The sequence below is a fragment of the Paramormyrops kingsleyae genome, chromosome 22, assembly GCF_048594095.1.
Source record: "Paramormyrops kingsleyae isolate MSU_618 chromosome 22, PKINGS_0.4, whole genome shotgun sequence".
In the NCBI taxonomy this organism is placed as follows: domain Eukaryota; kingdom Metazoa; phylum Chordata; class Actinopteri; order Osteoglossiformes; family Mormyridae; genus Paramormyrops; species Paramormyrops kingsleyae.
In genome coordinates this window covers 15,586,086-15,604,396 of record NC_132818.1, presented here as the reverse complement: position 1 = coordinate 15,604,396, position 18,311 = coordinate 15,586,086, and the positions used below count along the sequence as shown (strand labels likewise).

The 18,311-nt window shown below is 46.9% G+C and overlaps 1 protein-coding gene across 2 annotated transcripts in view; it reads left to right on the top strand.

The window, feature by feature from the left end:
- The window catches only part of olfm2a (olfactomedin 2a), a 41,675-nt gene that overhangs the window by 10,593 nt on the left and 12,771 nt on the right, over positions 1–18,311 (top strand). The window contains exon 1 of one of the 2 annotated variants that reach the window (XM_072704830.1): positions 11,383–11,829. The exons of the other annotated variant lie outside the window; for it this stretch is intronic. Coding sequence (XP_072560931.1) covers positions 11,686–11,829 — 144 coding nt within the window. The 5' untranslated portion in view covers positions 11,383–11,685. Of the gene's footprint in view, positions 1–11,382; positions 11,830–18,311 lie in introns of those variants that run through there. 2 annotated transcript variants of the gene reach the window in all.

Below are 18,311 nucleotides of genomic sequence, written 5' to 3'. Positions count from 1 at the left end.
TGAGGTGAAACATGGAGGGCTGATCTTCAGAAAGGGCTTTGAGATGGCGCTCGTGCTGCTTTGAGAGAGCACTGCTGCTAAGGCCATCGGAAGCTGTAAGATTGAACTGGGATGGCCTGCAGACAGACAGAGCCTCGATAAGCCACGCCCACACGGGCATCACATGTCAAAGAGCCTCGATAAGCCACACCCACATGGGCATCACACGTCAAAGAGCCTTGATAAGCCACACCCACATGGGCATCACATGACAGAGGATTGATAAGCCACGCCCACATTGGTTGTTTTGTAATGCCACATCTACAACCAATCAATGTCATGGTAAACCACTCCCACACACAATCACTGTCATGCTGAACCACTCCTATAGCCAATCATTTCCATGTTAATACACCACCACACATGATCACCGCCATGCCAGACCATACCCTCAGCCAATCACTGTTAAACCACACCCACACCTGAGTTCATTAAGCTGACACCCTGGTGTCTCTCAGTGACAGATAAAAGAATTACAAATTCACATAAAGTTAATGAATCTGTGGTGTGATGGGCAGCAGGTGGCGCTAGACATGAAACCAAACCCCCTCCACATTGTGCCAGGAGTCCTGCTGTTGTGCCATTGAGCCCTGGGTAAAACCATCAGCCAAATAACCAAAATCATTAATAAAATCACTTTAGGGTTTTGGTTACATCTTTTATCCAATAGAAGGCAGTGAACGTGGGGCAAGTGAAGGTGTTCTGATCCAGAGCAAAGCAGGTTCTGGCAGTTTCCTAATGTGACTGTCAGGAAAAGGCGAGGCCTTCTCAGATGGAGTGGGGGGGGGGTTGTCACGGCGCCCGGTGACGGACGGCAGTTTGTTAACGGGAGATGTCGTTGGTGCCGGCAGTGTCAGCGGGGAATAAAAAAACCGCCTAATTGAAGGCCCTGAATAGGACGATGAGCGCGGCTCCTGATGGACGGGATGGAAAGGGCCCTCGTTTAGCGGGGAAATTTCAAAGCGAAAATGTAAAACCTCCAAACTCTCGGCTGTTCTGTGGAACATAATAAATGAAAGAGAACAACAAGGAGCACAAACCGCAGGATGGACAAAAGAATAAATATGGAATGAAATGAAGGGAGATGAGACATGAGCGAGCTATTGAGGGATCTGTTTTTCTGTGTGTCTCTCTCTATGTCTGTCGCTGTCCTTCTGTCTCTGTGTCTGTCTCTGTGTCTGTCGCTGTCCTTCTGTCTCTGTGTGTCTCTGTCTTTCTGTCTCTGTCTCTATGTCTGTCGCTGTCCTTCTGTCTCTGTCTCTGTGTCTGTCTCTGTGTCTGTCGCTGTCCTTCTGTCTCTGTGTGTCTCTGTCTTTCTGTCTCTGTCTCTATGTCTGTCGCTGTCCTTCTGTCTCTGTCTCTATGTCTGTCGCTGTCTTTCTGTCTCTGTCTCTATGTCTGTCGCTGTCCTTCTGTCTCTGTCTCTGTGTCTGTCGCTGTCCTTCTGTCTCTGTGGGTCGCTGTCCTTCTGTCTCTGTCTCTATGTCTGTCGCTGTCCTTCTGTCTCTGTCTCTGTGTCTGTCTCTATGTCTGTCGCTGTCCTTCTGTCTCTATGTCTGTCGCTGTCCTTCTGTCTCTGTGTCTGTCGCTGTCCTTCTGTCTCTGTGTGTCGCTGTCCTTCTGTCTCTGTGTGTCGCTGTCCTTCTGTCTCTGTCTCTATGTCTGTTGCTGTCCTTCTGTCTCTGTCTCTATGTCTGTCTCTATGTCTGTCGCTGTCCTTCTGTCTCTGTGTCTGTCTCTATGTCTGTCGCTGTCCTCCTGTCTGTCTCTGTGTCTGTCGCTGTCCTTCTGTCTCTGTCTCTGTGCCTGTCGCTGTCCTTCTGTCAGTGTCTCTGTTTCTGCTTTACTCTTTCTCAGTCTCCCTCTGTGACTCTGTCTCTTCCTGTCTGTGAGTCTCTCTTTTTCATCTTTTCCTGTCTCTCTCTTTTGTTCTCTCTTCCCGTGTCTTTTGGTCTGTTTCCTCTACTCCCTTTCTTTTTCTTCTTTGTCTCTTTTCCTTTCTGTCTCTCTCTCTCAGTCTCATTGTTTTTGGTGCTCCCTCTCTCTGGTTCTGTTTCCCTCTCTGTCTCTTTTAGCTCCTCTCTTTCTTCTTTTGTCTGTCTCTCTCTGTTTCCCTTTCCCTCTTTCTGTTTCTGTCTGTCTTTTCCTGCGTCTGTCGCTCTGTCTTTCCTTTTGACAGTCTCTCTGTTTCTTTCTTTCTCTCTATGTCTGTAATTCTCTGTCTCTTTTTCACCATCTGTTTCTCTCTCTCTCCCTCTCTCTCTCTCTCTCTCTCTCTCTCACACACACACACACACACACGCAGACCTGTGCTTGTATTTTTGTGGGGGCCATCCATTCATTTATATGGGGAAAACTCTAATCCCAACATGACAACCTTAACCCCTACCCAGCCCTAACCTTAACCACAAGTAACCAAACAAAATACAAGACTTTTGGCATTTTTAGTTTTTTGATTGCATTCACAGATCTTTGTGGAGAATATCTGGTGCCCACAATGTAATATAAACATGATCCACACACATACACACGCACACACACACACACACACAGAATATATGTAAGCCTCCATGGACAAACCTCTTACCCCCCCCCCCGCAAACTGTTGGTTACTGTAACCGCTAAGATGGCTGCTATGGAAACAGTGTCCGACTAAGCAGTGCCAGGGATTTGATCTTGATTTTCGCAGAGGGGTGGGGGGGGACCTCCGTGACCATCCGTCCGGTTAATGACTTCTGACAGGAATACGCGGCATTCTTAAAATAAGAAAGAGGATCAGAGTTGGGGGGCCTGGGGCGACACCCACACTCACACGCAGGCAACGGGAACGCTGCCGCCCGTCTGCCCCGAGTGCCTCACAAAATAAAAATAACAAGGCAAATTAATTCATAGAATAATTACAGTGCCATCAGCTACTGATAATTGCAATTTGTGTCAGTATTTAAAACCTAGATGCTGCTCAGGTGAACTACTCATGAATGCAAGACAGTGAGGGGTCCAGGTCAGAGGTGGAAGGAGATTTGGGTGAATTGGACTGAGGACTGCCACCCCCCCTCCCCCCCCCACACGCACACACACACACACACACACACACACAGGGCAGAGAGATCCGGTGGTTGGGGGACAGGTCCCATACGTGACTGTCCCCCATCTAATGGACCTGGACATCTCATCATCTTGTCACTTAGCTGTCTGTGTTGGGGTGGGGGGGGGGGGTGCCCCAGGGCTACAAGCCCCCCTCCCCTCAGTTTCTGAGAACACACAGTATTGCCAAACCTCGCTTCAGGGCAGAAATATGACATGTGCTGCTGTCATGCAGTTGCTTGTCCAGAACTTTTATTATACAGTGTATTAATTTATTATTTACAGTGGTCTGCTGTCCCTGGTGTGGTGCCAAATCACCACGACTCTAACTTAACTGAGCAATTATCAGTGATGGATTTATAGATGAAAGAAAATCGCCATTATTTGATGTATTATTTCTGTATTACCTGGAAGCAACAGTGCTTATGCTATTGAGTAGCTGTCATATTTCCTGCAGTTACTGCAGTTGAATGCAAATGTTTGCAAAGTAATGAAATGTTACTTCGATGCAGGAACATGGATTTGGGGCTGGCCATTTGGGTGGGCCTGGCGGAGGTGGGCAAACTAACTCGGCAGAAATGAGGGGTGGAAGCATGATGACAGGAGGAACGCAGCAGTAGATCCTGCTCCCTGCGGATCTTTTACCTGCTAGCCACCCCTCTTGGAAGAACAGAATGGACCGCCCCTGGGGTGGGTCTTGATAGACAGCTGTTGTTCCGCCCGTCTGACAACAAGGTTCTTGACATCTTTCTTTGACTCCAAACCATAGACTCCCGACAGCATCCTAAGGCCCAGACTGCATTCCTGTTCTGAAGAGCTTTAGTGCCACCTGTCTACCAATGGAGGAATTGCAGCCTGTTCCGCAGTGAGGATAACAAATGGTTCATGTAGATGGTAGTTAATCTGAATTTGCATGCTACTGAGTGAATGAATTAAAATCATTTTAGCTGCAGATACCTTAAGCAAATGTTCCTTTCTGTTGTTTTTGCAGCTGAATGTTTCCCAGATAGCCACTTTCCTGTAAAAGCTTGCGTTCTGTTCCAGATTTATACGAAGCGGAGAATATTCTCACGTTGAGAAGCAGATCCCTCCAGTGGAGATCATGAGCAACATTTTAATATTGAGGCTATTGTGTGTGCAGAGACAGTTCGAATCCGGATCTGATTCTACATTATGTTCTAGTATTTCGCAGGAGAAAGCAGTTATCTCTGAGAGAGAGAGAGATGTGGTCGCAGCAAGGAATGAGCAGACTATATATTCTGTAATACTCAGAATAACATATCTCCAATTCTTTAGTATTCTTTGTGCAGGATAAAATGTACTTGGATATATGAAGCAAAGGGTAAATGGCTCAGTGATATACTCTGCACTGAGGAGACTATACTCTGCACTGAGGAGACTATACTCTGCACTGAGGAGACTATACTCTGCACTGAGGAGACTATACTCTGCTTTCTGTCACTTTTAGTCTGTAAAAGTGAAACTGGGGCTTTTCCCCTTTATCAATACCAAGGTTGACATGAAGCTGATCATCCTGGATGAACACTGAGTTGGAGTTCCTACATCAACAATGAGCCGATCTACCTACATCAACACTGAGCTGGTGTTCCTAGATCAACACCCGGCCAACTGGCCTACATCCACTCTGAGCTGATGTTTCTAAATCAACATTCAACCGATCTGACTGTATTAACACTGAGCTGATGTTGCTAGATCAACACTCAGCTGATTTCCCTGCATCGACACTGAGCTGGTGTTGATAGATTGAAACCCAGTCAACTGTCCAACATTAGCACTGAGTTAATATTTATAAATCAATACTCAGCTGATGTTCCTGCATCAATACTCAGCTGATACCCCCTGGGAAAAGAAACTCAACAATAGGTGGAATAGGCAAAAAGAAAAAGTACTCAATGAGATGCAGGAGCTGTAGACTCCTGTCATTGGTTGGTTTTCACAGATGCTGGTTTGGATTGATGAATCCACAAGTCATCCAGGTACTGATAAATCTGTTTTGTATTACCGAACATGTTTGGCTATAAATGCCAATGATTTAAAACCTGATACGATTGTATGATGCACAACAAAAATCGAATCACATATCGGTACATTCTGGGGCGTCAGAAGCATTTTGAATGTGGGGGGGGACACACTGGCAGGGGGTTTGGGGACCCTCCCCCAGAAATTTTTTAATGAATTAAATGCCGTGTGTGTATTCTAATATCAATCAAGCAGAATCGATTCTTTCGCGAAGCAATAGAAACAGCGCTGGGTGAACGAATATTTTATATTTAATGTGCAAACGAATAATTATGGAATGTAAGGGGGACACGTCCCCCTGAGATTTAATGGCGGTGACGCCCGTGGGTACATTAGCCAAGCGACGTCAGTAATAGAGCATCCCTGTCTCACAGCAGAGGTCGTGAAGGAGGTGGTTTGTTCCAGAAGTGACAGCGCTGAACACAGCAGCGTTTTAGTCCTCAATGTGCCGGAGAAGATTCGGCTAAATATATCTATTCTGCGACAAATGTCAACCTCCGTATTCTACTCAGGACCAGAAGTGTCCGGACGACAGCACTTAAAATAGGTGTTCATTTTCCAGTTGAAATTCCAGCAGACATATTTTTATTTTCGGCTTACTGTCAATTGCTGGAGGTCAGTGTTTTTGCTTTGGGTGACAAAAAAAGTTTTTGTGTATAATAAAAATGCATCGTCCTACTTCTGATCGTATTTCGTACATTTGCATTTATACATTTTGAGAGATCGATTGAATGTGACAATAGGATTCTCGCGGTTTCTTTTTTTTGTCTGCTTCATGGCCCTGTTTATCCCTCCTACTCTCTTTTTGCTCAGAGAATGTTCCAGCACTCTGCTCATGAAGGTTAAGCACCCATAGGTGCACCAAAGATTTGGGCAATTCTAGGATTTTTTTTAATGGTTTGGGGCATTAAATAGGACATAATTCATACAAAATGGCCAATGGTATGTTTTGAATCAGTGAATGACAGGGGAGGAGACAATCTGAGGGCCTATCAGCTTTTAGCCAGGACCAGTGACTCTTTGGCCCCACCCCCTATATACACCCATGCCTGAAAACCAGATGAAGCCCAGTTTTGCAAACAGCAGATAAATCCCCGCTGACACTGCTTCTTTGTCAGACTGAAGCTCGTTCATCCTGCCTCCACGTTCTCCTGACTCTCCTGCTTAAGACACGTCGCCATCTGCTGTCTCCGAGGTGAATGACACAGTCCGCGGTCTGGCCCAATGAGCCTGCAGACAGCGATGATTCCTTAAACGTCCAGACCGCTGGGGATCCCTGCAGCTTACGCCCCTGAAAGACAGAATCCATTTACAAGCCTCCTTTCCATTTGCAAGCATGGCTTGGTGGTTAACTGTCACCAGCCTAGAGGGACCACATCTATCCATCTATCTATATATCTATCTGTCTGTCTGTCTGTCTATCTGTCTGTCTGTCTGTCTGTCTGTCTATCCATCTATCTATATATCAATCTGTCTGTCTGTCTATCCATCTATCTATATATCTATCTGTCGGTCTGTCTGTCTATCCATCTATCTATATATCTATCTGTCTGTCTGTCTATCCATCTATCTATATATCTACTGTATCTGTCTGTCTGTCTGTCTATCCATCTATCTATATATCTATCTGTCTGTCTGTCTATCCATCTATCTATATATCGATCTGTCTGTCTGTTTATCCATCTATCTATATGTCTATCTGTCTGTCTGTCTATCCATCTATCTATATGTCTATCTGTCTGTCTATCCATCTATCTATATATCTATCTATCTATCTATCTATCTATCTATCTATCTATCTATCTATCTGTCTGTCTGTCTATCCATCTATCTATATATCTATCTGTCTGTCTGTCTATCCATCTATCTATCTATATATATGTCTGTCTGTCTGGCTATCTATATATCTACCTATTTAGAACCTCAGAAAACTGAGACATTTCTTCTGGACAGACTCTAGGTCAGGGTTATTCAAATCACGGTCCTCGAGGTCCGAGCACTGCTGGTTTTCCAGCCTTCCTTTACCTGTTAGTCAGGTGTGAAGCCTCTGACCAATCAGAATCAGTCATTATTAAACTAACTACCTGGGAGAACTGAAAACAAGGCCTGGATTTGGAATCGAGGTCCAGATTTGAAGAACCCTGCTCTAGGTCATGTGGCCCGTATGACACCTGACTATATCTATGACATAAACGTTTGACCCAGTGCTACATGATGGGAACCTGTCATGGTTGATGGGTACAGTGAATAGGGCACAGACTAACACTAGCGCCCACAACAGGGCAGGGAGGTGATTGAAGAGACGGCGATGAGCCCACAGGCGCTGAGTTAAGCGGTGCCGGTGGGGAGGGGTACCACACCCCACAGCCTCATATACATACTGCCAAATGAGATGAATACCATACAGCCTATATTTAACCTACAACCTCTGTAATTGATTAACGCGTGGCATGGGGAGATGTCAGGGTCATTAGCTCTGAACGTGCCCAGGAGGACAACCAGCACTGCAGAATATTCATAGATTAGTAAGACAGGGCAGTGTTCTGTAGGGAAGAGCAGCTGAAGCCGGTCACAGCTGACAGGAACTGATACGTGCCACAAATACACTATCGAGGAAGAATTTACACTGCAGTAATTATGGCCGTCAGTCCATTTATACTGTAAGTAGTCCTTTAAGAAGCCATTTATACTGCAGATGCTGTTGTAAGAAGGTAATTAAACTGTTATGACATAGATCAGTGATTCTTAGTCTGGTCCTTGGGGACCACCCCCCCCCCCCCCTTTTTCCCCTCCCCAGCCCCCAGCACACCTGAACCAAACAAAGAAGCAATCAGTAATATACCTGGTACAAGTGTGTTGTGAACTGAGAAGGAGCAAAAATGTGGACCGACTGTGGGTTCTTGCAGACCGCTCTTGTAGATATTCTTGCGGTAGTGGACCTTTTAACATGCTGGTTAACTGGGTTTACTGGACGAGTACAAGAATCAAAAATTTGTATGAAATTGAACTGGGAACGACTTAAAACTATAATGACTGGTGTATCGAAATATGTGGAGTGTTACAACTATAAAATGATGAGTGTAAATACTGCTGTGAGGCAGTTCAATGGCAAGCAGCCATTTACATGTACACTGGTGTGTGGGAATCTAGTGTAATATTGATGGTTTGATATAGTGGCCAATTTACTGTAGATCTGGGAATTGTGGGTATTCTGTCGCTGCCATTTTTTATGATCCAGATGACATTGTGGGCCCGTGGGTTTGTGGGAAAACTGCTGAGTGTACATAGTGTGAGTATGTGTCCACAATGTGATAATAGCCTTTTATTTTGACATTGTGGGGACTACCATACAGCTGCAAAAACAACAGAAAGGAACATTTGCTTAAGGTATCTGCAGCTAAAATGATTTTAATTCATTCACTTGGTAGCATGCAAAAATTTCATAAAAATCTGTGAATGCAATCAAAAAAACGAAAAATGCCAAGTCTCGTATTTTGTTTGGTTATTTATTGTTCACGTCAGGGCTGGGTAGGTAAGGTTGTTATTGCTGGGTTTATCCTATAGAAATGAATGGACGGTGCCGACAAAGATCACTTGTTCGAAATCTGCCTTGACTGTTTTGTTTTTTCAGTCTAAACACCGAGGCCAGTGCATAACCCGCCGCAGTGACTTGCTAGGCGTAAGGCGGAATGACACATGTCCCTATCAGCCAACCAATCACATAAGTATAAGCTACTTGGTGCAGTGTAGCTATTTGTCCACACGGGGGCACCCTTGTACTTATTTGTGGACCAGCCCTCTTGCCGCAGCTGTAGAATCAAACTGTCAATGGAGCATATGACTTTACGTCACCGTAACGCGGGCTGAAATAGCTCTAAACGGAATTAAAGCTAAAATGCTCACGCTTGAAACTTGTACTCCGTTAACTCGTGAACGTGAGAGTGTAATTAAGATTTCTTAGAGCTATGAGTTATTAAAATGAATTATCTTTTGATATTATATAGGGTATTCATATTTTCTTATGGAAAATCTCCAAGCTATATGTTATGTGTCGAACCCGTATGATCATATCAAATGTTTATTTTTTTGCTGTCAGAAGTGAAATATATTTTAATAAACTCCACCCAGTAAGATACTAGTAAAATATAATTAAGTTTATGAAATAGTCATAATCTAGGTTCCTGGTGTACTGTTGATTAGGAAAAAGTAGGCCCTATACATAATATGTGAACCTATTTGACTATGTAATAATACACAAGGCTGAAATTCAGTCATATCTGCCAACCAAGAAACATCATGATGAACGTAATATTTCAGGAGGGTGTCGTTTCTGATAGGGTTACGCCATTAAATTATCCACTGAAGATATGCTCAGTTAATCTGAAAAGCACCGAAAACCTGATGGATTATTAATAAGAAATGTAAGAATTTAAGAGTCTGATATTTAACGTGGAAAAACACCGACCCCCAAGTGCAGCGTAAGATCTGTAAAGATTTAGAGGGCGTCGTTTTTCAAAATCATTTGAAAGGGAATTATAATCTTTGACATAAAAGGGAAACGCTGCAGCTAAGACAGATGAAAACATTGGAACGAAATGAATGTACATAAAACATCTAGGCTACCGTTTAACGCTCTTTGGGTTTTATTATTGCACAGATTTTTTATTGGGGTGGCACGGTGGCCTTACCCCATGTGGTTGTGGGGTTAAATCCCGCCCCCGCTCTGCACACACACAGATTACTCCTCTGGGTACTCCGCTTTGCTCCAGCAATCCACAGACACGCAGTTACACTAATTGATGTCTCTAAATTGCCCGTCGTGTATGACTGTGCGCCTGGTTGTGCTCTGTATCGCCCTGGCATCCTGACCAGGGTATGCCCCAGCCCTGTGTTGCCTGGATGGGCTCCAAGCCGCCCGCTACCACCATAAGCAGTTAGAATTAAGATACCGAGTCTTCAATCACAAGTGGAAACTTTTCAAGTACGAGACATAATTTGTTGTAATTAATACCGTACATTTGACAGCCTATACAAACAAACTAATTAACAGCTTGACATTGAATGACTAACTGTTAGCACTGCTGCCTATTTCAATGGTTCTGCTCACATTATTTACCACCTACTAGAGCAGAAAATAAATTATCACTAATAAGTATGAATAGTTTAATCTATAACGCAGGGTAGGTCTATTTATTTGTATTAAGTCGCCAACACAATAAAACAATTAAACGTGTAGATTGATGCTATCGATATGTACCGAGGTCACAAGTGTAGTTCCTTATCCGCACGTTCAGAAACGACGTGGATATTGGGTTATATACACGAACCATCCAATAATTCAATTGAATTCAGATACTGTATCGTATTGCTTTTAAATCCTGCGCGTGCACTCCTGACAGCTAAAATGAAAACCTGTACGCGGGGTGCAGACTTTCTCAGATCAGACGGCCGTTTTCCGTTCATATTTTATTACTGAGAGTCTTTTCACGGGTTTTTCTTGTGATGATCTCAGACAAATGTATTAACCGGCAGTCGTTGGACGCCGCGGAACCCCGCAGGATAGGAAATGCGCCGATGGTCTAAACGGGATTTTAGTGCATAATCAAGCGGGTGTCAGGCGCTGGCTTTGGTGCTGCTCCTTTGGGAGACGCGGCTGCTGAGAGAGGTGTATACTGTAGCGAGGTGTTTTTGGCCGGAAAAACGTGTCTCTCTGTGTAGTAACAGATCTCTGTTTGTGAGTCTGGCTGTGCATCTGTTTGTCTTTGAGGCTGAATGTTTGTGTAATTCTGTTGTGGTTGTGTGACTGTGAATGTCTGTATGGTTAATGCCTAATTCTGTGCATTTTTGGGTGCTATTGGGTGTTTTCATGTGTCTGCATGTGTATCCATACAGTTTGTGTGCTTTTTTTTAGGTTTGTGTAGCTTTGTCTGATGGTGTGTATTGCTGCTTTCTTGGGGGGTGTCTGGACTCGATTCTATGCAGTTTGTGTTTGTGTGTGTATATGTGTCTTTCGGTGCTTCCTCGTGTTGTCCTCTGTGCACGTCTGTGTACATTTCAGCTCACTGGGGGGGCCAGCTGAAAAGGCCGGGACCCACCTGACTGCTCTGCTCAACAGGCAGAGTGCGTGAGAGAGCAGGGAGGGAGGGAGAGAGGAGGAGGAAAAAAGGAGGTGGGACTTATCGGGAGCTAGGACGGCAGTGACAGAAGGAGGGAGCCAATGTACAGCTTGGTGTATCGGAAGGAGGGAGAGAGAGAGAGAGCTGGGGGGAGAGAGAGGGGGCGAGGTGCTTGCAGTCTCGCAGAGAGAGCGGTGCCGTCCGACACTGCTGGATTTGACAGCTCCTTCTCGTCCCTTCTTCTCTGTTTTGCTCACTCGCTCCGAACTACAATCAAGGCAGCTTCTATCAGGGGTCTTCCCAGTGGAGTGGTCTGTGTCGCGGTCTCTTCCCGGACTGTTAGCGCAGGGGGGGGCGAGGGGACGACCCTCCCGGCCGCCTGAGAGGCGCTGGGCAGGAGGGCGACATGAGCGTGCCTCTGCTGAAGATCGGGGCGGTGCTCAGCACCATGGCCATGGTCACCAACTGGATGTCCCAGACGCTGCCGTCCCTGGTGGGCCTCAACGGCACCGTCGTCTCCCGGGGGGGCACCTCGGAGAAGATCGTGAGCGTGCGTATCCCTCCTCCTCCCCGCCTTACATGGGTGTGTGTGAGCAGGCGAGCGAGTGTGTGCGCGTGTGTGACAAGGATGAGCGAGCGGATCTGCCGGGTCAGACCCGGGTGTGGGAGTGCAGGGAAGTGGCATGCCGAGTCTAAGGGGGGTCCTAACCTCAGATCCTGCCCCCCCCCCATCCCAGCCAGAGGATGACTCTTTCAACCCCCCCCCCCTACGGCTGTGCTTTCAGAAAGGGAGTCAGAGCTGGGAGCCGCTTTGAGAATGACATATTTCATTCTACCCGGAGAAGGTATGACAGCACTTGACAGGGCAGGACTCATTCAAGTCATATTCTGTGAAGAATAGCGGCGAATGGGACCCAACGGGCCGGCGCTGGTGGCACACTGTGATGTACGACACCACGTTGACAATTATGTCTCTGTGGTCTTCAGCAATAATATGTTTCGCTCGGCTGTGGCACTCAGCTGGATAATGGCACAGAATACAGATATTCTCCTGTATAGCAGTATAAAGTTTTTTTTTTTTTATATGGCTGGAATATCTGTGCACGGAGCCACGTGACGCTGGCGGTGAGTTAGGCGCCTTTGGGCTTAATAACGGAAGACCCAGAGCTGTATTTACCCAGCAGAATTCTCACAGGAAGGTGCACTGTTGAAAGTGATGCTGGAGTGTGTGCGTGTGTGTGTGTGTGTGTGTGTGGTTTAGGCAGAGAAAGCAAAGTGAAACTGCATTTGTTGTTATACTGCAATGTTAAGAGGTGCTGGCAGATCCAATATGAGACTGAAAGCTGCCATAACAGGTTATGCATTTATTTGTTTTTATCTGTGCATATTTTTTTAGCATTTGTCCCTGTTCATGATTTGGAGCAGCTGATGAAACAGGTTAATGCCTGAGACCCATTGCAGACAGAGTCACTGTGTTAACAGTCTGATTGATCATAGTCACAGAGTCACTACGGTAACAAGCAGGAAAAAAAAAATCAAAGATAGTTACTGCAGCATCAAGCAAAATCATCAGAGTCAGGCTGGTAACAAACATCACAGAATCACAGCGGTAACAGAGTCATGACACAGTCACCGTGGTAACAGGTAGACTCATCGTAAACATATAGTCACTGTACAAAGAAACTTAATCTTAGTCCCAGAATCATTGCAGTAGCATACAGAATCATCAGAGTAATTATTAAATAATTATTATTATCACAGTTACTGTACTAACAGACTGACTCACAGTCATAGAGTCATTGCAGCAACAAATAGAACCATCAGTCACATTTAGTAATTGTTAATTAGTAAGAATTATTTCCGTGACAGTGAAAACAGAAAAATCACAGCTCATGACAACAAATGATCACAAACAGTCATTGTACTAACAAACTGAGTCATAGTCCCAGAGTCACTGCAGCAACAAACAATCATCACAAACACAGAGTCACTGTCATAACAAACAGAAACATCATAGAATCACTGCAGTAACAAACAGAATTACCGTAAACACATAGTCACTGTGCTAAAATCGGAATCATAGTCTCAGAGTCATGGCAGAGACTAACAGAATCATCACAGTTACAGGGAGATGTTAAATAATTCTTAGAGGGACAGCAAGGTCAATTCCACTTAAATATATGTCTGTTGCTTTAATTAGTCCTGGGTGGTGTGGATCGTATCTTTGTCTACAAGTTCTAAACTGATGAATGTAACTTTTTTTACACATCTAAGTGTGTGATACTATGGAAAGCTCAGTGTATTTATGATGTAAGGTCAGTTTCAAACATTTTAGCTCCATTTGGGGATCAGAAGCTATTAAACCCCCATCTATCTATAGGGTGAGCCTGGTCTCTCCATACTGACAGGCTCCTCAGCACTGCTCTGATGTCTGTGTCAGTCTGCATGTATCCGAGATCTTTGCGTGGTGAATGACAGCAGAAAGCATCACCCTGATTGAACAGGCTCCGGCGGCTCTGCGCGGTTCGACGCCATGTCAGAAGGCGTCAGGGTCTGCCGTCTGCGGCGGGCGTGGCCTCACTGCAGCACACCGTGTGCGTGATGCCGCCTCTGATCAGCTCACGGTCCCGGTGCCTGAGGACGGGGCGAGCGCCGGCCGTCTGGTATGATGAAGGACACCGGATGGGCAAGAACATCATTTTGCTGGCTGGGTTGAGATACCCTCAAAGTCCATCTTGGCTTTCTGAAAGGCTTAATCTGTACTGACAGTGCAGTGAACAAGTGAGAGGAGGCAGAGTCGTTTTGCGTGAAGTGAGATGTAAGCGGGGAGGGGGGCGGGGGGGTCATACTACTCCCACCGTCACATGATCACGCTGATAGAGAAATGTTCTTGTGCAGCATCTTCAGTCACGTGTGCAAATGCTTCGACACGGACTCACTATAAGCAAGCACCTTCTTCCCCAGAGATGCTCGCCAGCTGCACCCCCCCCCCCCCCCAGCCCTCCCTCCCCAGCCCTACTCTGGTGCAGTCCCAAAGAGGCTGCCATCTCCACCACAGTGCTCCTCTCTGACATGATTTTACATCTGCTCTGGCTTTGCCCTCCCCCCATGCCTCTACACCACACGTTCCAAAGGTGACGGTTAGGTTTAAGCGCGATTACGTACGCCCGTCCCCGAGTCGACCAGACCGACCGGGGAAGCCTGTTTGCCAGCGACGTGGCCGCTCTGTCCCGCCCTGACCCATGCGTGACGGACCCCTGACCCACGCGTGACGGACCCCTGACACTCGAGCCTGCTGGAGATGCTGCCGCTCACCACAGCTGCTCAGGAAGTCCGAGCCGCAAATTCACTGAGGGGAAATTGTATCCCAGAAGCACTCAGCCCTGCTGGGCTTCCGCTTGCCGTCCAATCGCCCCGCCCAAACAGAGACACACATGCGCACACACACACACACACACACACACACACACACGCACGGACAGCAGACAGCAGGCTCATTCAGAAGCTTTGCAGTGCCTTCTCTTGCCGAACTTGCCCATAAATTTCCCCAAGAAGAATAATGCCCACAAACAAACACACACACACACACACACACCAAGGAAAGTGCAACTTCTACGGAATCAGGGTGCTTTGGGTTCTGGCGACAATTTTGACTTTCCATTTAAGGATACAGTTTCCATATAAGGATTCTGTAAATGAGGTGTGTGACAGGGCTGTTTGTGTTACTGTGTATTTTGGGAATGTCTGGTGATCACTGTAGTTGTCAGCCAGCAAACTCCCCCGGGCAACACAGTCCTCTAAATTCCATCAGGAATCACTGAACCCAAAGGAAGATGACTTCCATCCAACATGGTCCAACATCTATCAAGCAGTCAGACACAGTCTACAGTACAGAATGAATCAGACTGAAATACAGTACAGGCTCAATTTATAATATATAGACTTAGATGCAATCTACAAACACACAGAACAGGAAAGGCTCAGAAACACCATATGGGCTTAAACTCTTTCTTTAAGCCAATATTTATGAAAGAACTCCTCTGATGTTACACAAATATTTTCACTTGTCTGTAGGTGACAAAATTTAACCACATACTGATCAAACGAACCAATCACGGTCTCTTCACAGAACCCAACCAGATAGGGTTCATCATAGCAACGGCACTGCGTGACATGCCCCTTGTCTGACAACGAGCAGCATATTATGGGTAATGTCAGTATGTGTAGCATCAGACACACTCTGGGTGACACATTAAGGCTGAAGTGTGTATCTTGTGAGGTAGAAACACACTGTCTATTGTGGCGCGTAGCCAGTGTGTTTGAGCAATGTGATATTTGTCTAAGTTCCTCTAAACTCAGCTACCACAGAGGCCGACCTCATTTATTATTCAGCTCGTCCCCAGGAATCGCCTTTTGTCTGCTAAAATATTTACATCGGGAGATATTGGACCGGGGAAGAGATGCAGATGGGGTTGGGATGTGGGGAGCGTTCAGCGTGAGTCAACCCCCCCCCAACAAGCGCATGACTCGCCAGGGACTCACTGGCTCTGGGATCCGTGTGAGTCATGCTGAAATATAGGCGCATAGAGCGGCATGCCGGCGAGGCTGCGGAAGTCTGTGACTGTGACTCGTGACTCTCACCGAGCGGCCAAATCCGGGCAGAGACAAATGACTGGTATTTTGCTGCTGCAAAATAGTAATGAACTTTCTGTCCCCCACATCCGTCCTGTGAGCGAAGGTTTGGAGATTTATTCACACTTTATAGCCCCTACCTTCGGTTTGGAGGTAATGAAATACGTTGAAAAGCCCATTTCCCGGAGACAAACGGCAGTAGTTTCTGTCAGGCCTGTCGGACTCTCCAATTATGAGAGAGCTGCAGCCTGCTGCACCAATGAGGTGGAGGCTACGGGTCACATGACAGGGGCCTGAGGGGATAAATACAGGCCGGCACCTTAGCTCTTGGTGGCAGCCTAGAGCTCCGGGTTACCTAAGAACAAACCTTATCTACATGTAATTAGTTAATCAAACTTAAATTGGTTAATTTGAGCATTATAATGGCTTGCAGCTGTTAAGTGATTGGAAAGGGTTCAGGTAAAAGCTTCATTAAGCGCCGCACAGGACGGGAGCCATGATGCCCACAGGATGGGGGGGGGGGAGGATGACTTAAAGCTTGCAGATGATGCTGATGTAGGCACTGCAGCGTGGAGGGAGGGGCTGGCGTGAAAACCAGCTCCCATTGGCTACGTCGAGGTGTTACAGGGCACCAAGCCATTCACTCTCAGAGGGGCGGGAAGACGGGCAGTGATGACATCATGCAACGTGGGCGGGGCCTCTTGCCAGCTGGTGCAGGCGAACCCTACAGCGCGTTGCCTCGAAGCGTCATCTGTCCTTGATGCCCCACCCCATTGCTAAAGCTGGGGCGTCCATGATAGGATAGACGGTCTCCCCCAGGGATGTTTATGTTTGGTGTCCTTGGCTGTTGGTCACCTGTGGCTTCTGACATCTGTTCCTCCACCGACTGATAGCCACACCTGTATGTTTCCATGTTCACCGCCCGCAACAAGAATCTAATTTAATCCGTGAACATGCTGCTCTGATTAAGAGCATCTGCTGCAGCTAAAGCGGAGCTACAAGTACTACTAAGAATAAACTGTAAGTAAGAGTCAGAGGGGGGTTTGGTTTGCAAACAGAGTGGCTTTAGCAGCAGGGAGCGGAGGATTGCATGTGTGGATGAGCACAGATGTAAACTGTGGAATAAGACATCACACGCTGCAGGCTAGCTTCCATTCCCGCAATCGAGACAGAAGCCCTTTGTGTCTCACGGCCATTACGCTTTGTCCCTGATCTTTGGCTTAAACCATCTTGCTCTCCCTCATGCTGTATCCCTCTCGCTGCCTCTGTCTCTCTCACGCTCATTCTGTCTCCATCAGTTTTTCTCACGCATTCTAGCCTCCTATTTCACCTGCTTGTTCTGGTCTTCTCTCTCTCCTGATACAACCTCCTCTCTTTCTTTCGCCCACTCTGCTGGCCTCCTTTCTTCCTTTCCCCTAACAATTCTACCCCCTCTCTCCTTCTTTTCTGGCCTCCTCTCCCCCCCTCCATCACCCGATACAGCCTTCTCTCTCCCCCTCTCATTCTGGCCTCCTCTCTCCCTAAACTGATGTAGCCTCCACTGTCCCCCACTTGCTCTGGGCTCCTCTCTCTCCCTGTCCTTTCCCAGTTTCCTCCCCCTCCCTCACCTGATATAGCCTCCTCTCCTCCTCCCCCCCCCTCTCGTTCTGGCCTCCTCTCTCTCCCTGTCCTTTCCCAGTTTCCTCCCCCTCCCTCACCTGATATAGCCTCCTCTCCTCCTCCCCCCCCTCTCGTTCTGGCCTCCTCTCTCTCCCTGTCCTTTCCCAGTTTCCTCCCCCTCCCTCACCTGATATAGCCTCCTCTCCTCCTCCCCCCCCTCTCGTTCTGGCCTCCTCTCTCTCCCTGTCCTTTCCCAGTTTCCTCCCCCTCCCTCACCTGATATAGCCTCCTCTCCTCCTCCCCCCCCTCTCGTTCTGGCCTCCTCTCTCTCCCTGTCCTTTCCCAGTTTCCTCCCCCTCCCTCACCTGATATAGCCTCCTCTCTTCCTCTCTCCCCCACTTGTTCTGGCCTCCTCTCTCTCCCTGTCCATACCCGGTTCCTCTCTGTCTCTCTGACTTTATATAGCTTCCTCTCTGCATCTTTGGTTGAGCTTGACAGGTGGAGGATGGAGGGATGGAGTGCAGACAGAGAGAGAAAGAGAGTGAGTGAGCGAGAGAGAGAGAGAGAGAGAGAGAGTGGCTGCTTCAGCTGCTTTTCTAAAAGGTCAGCAGGAAGAGTGTTTTAGTGACACTCTGTTGATATTTAATGCCCGCAGGCTAGTCCTGTTACCTGACCTGGGATATGAGCTCACAGCTCTGTCCGGACACACCCTTGCTGGTAACACTCTACTATGTTATCGATGGAGGCCATAAAGATTCAGGTAAATGCTTCATTAAGTCTTTGAGTTTGTTCTACATCGCC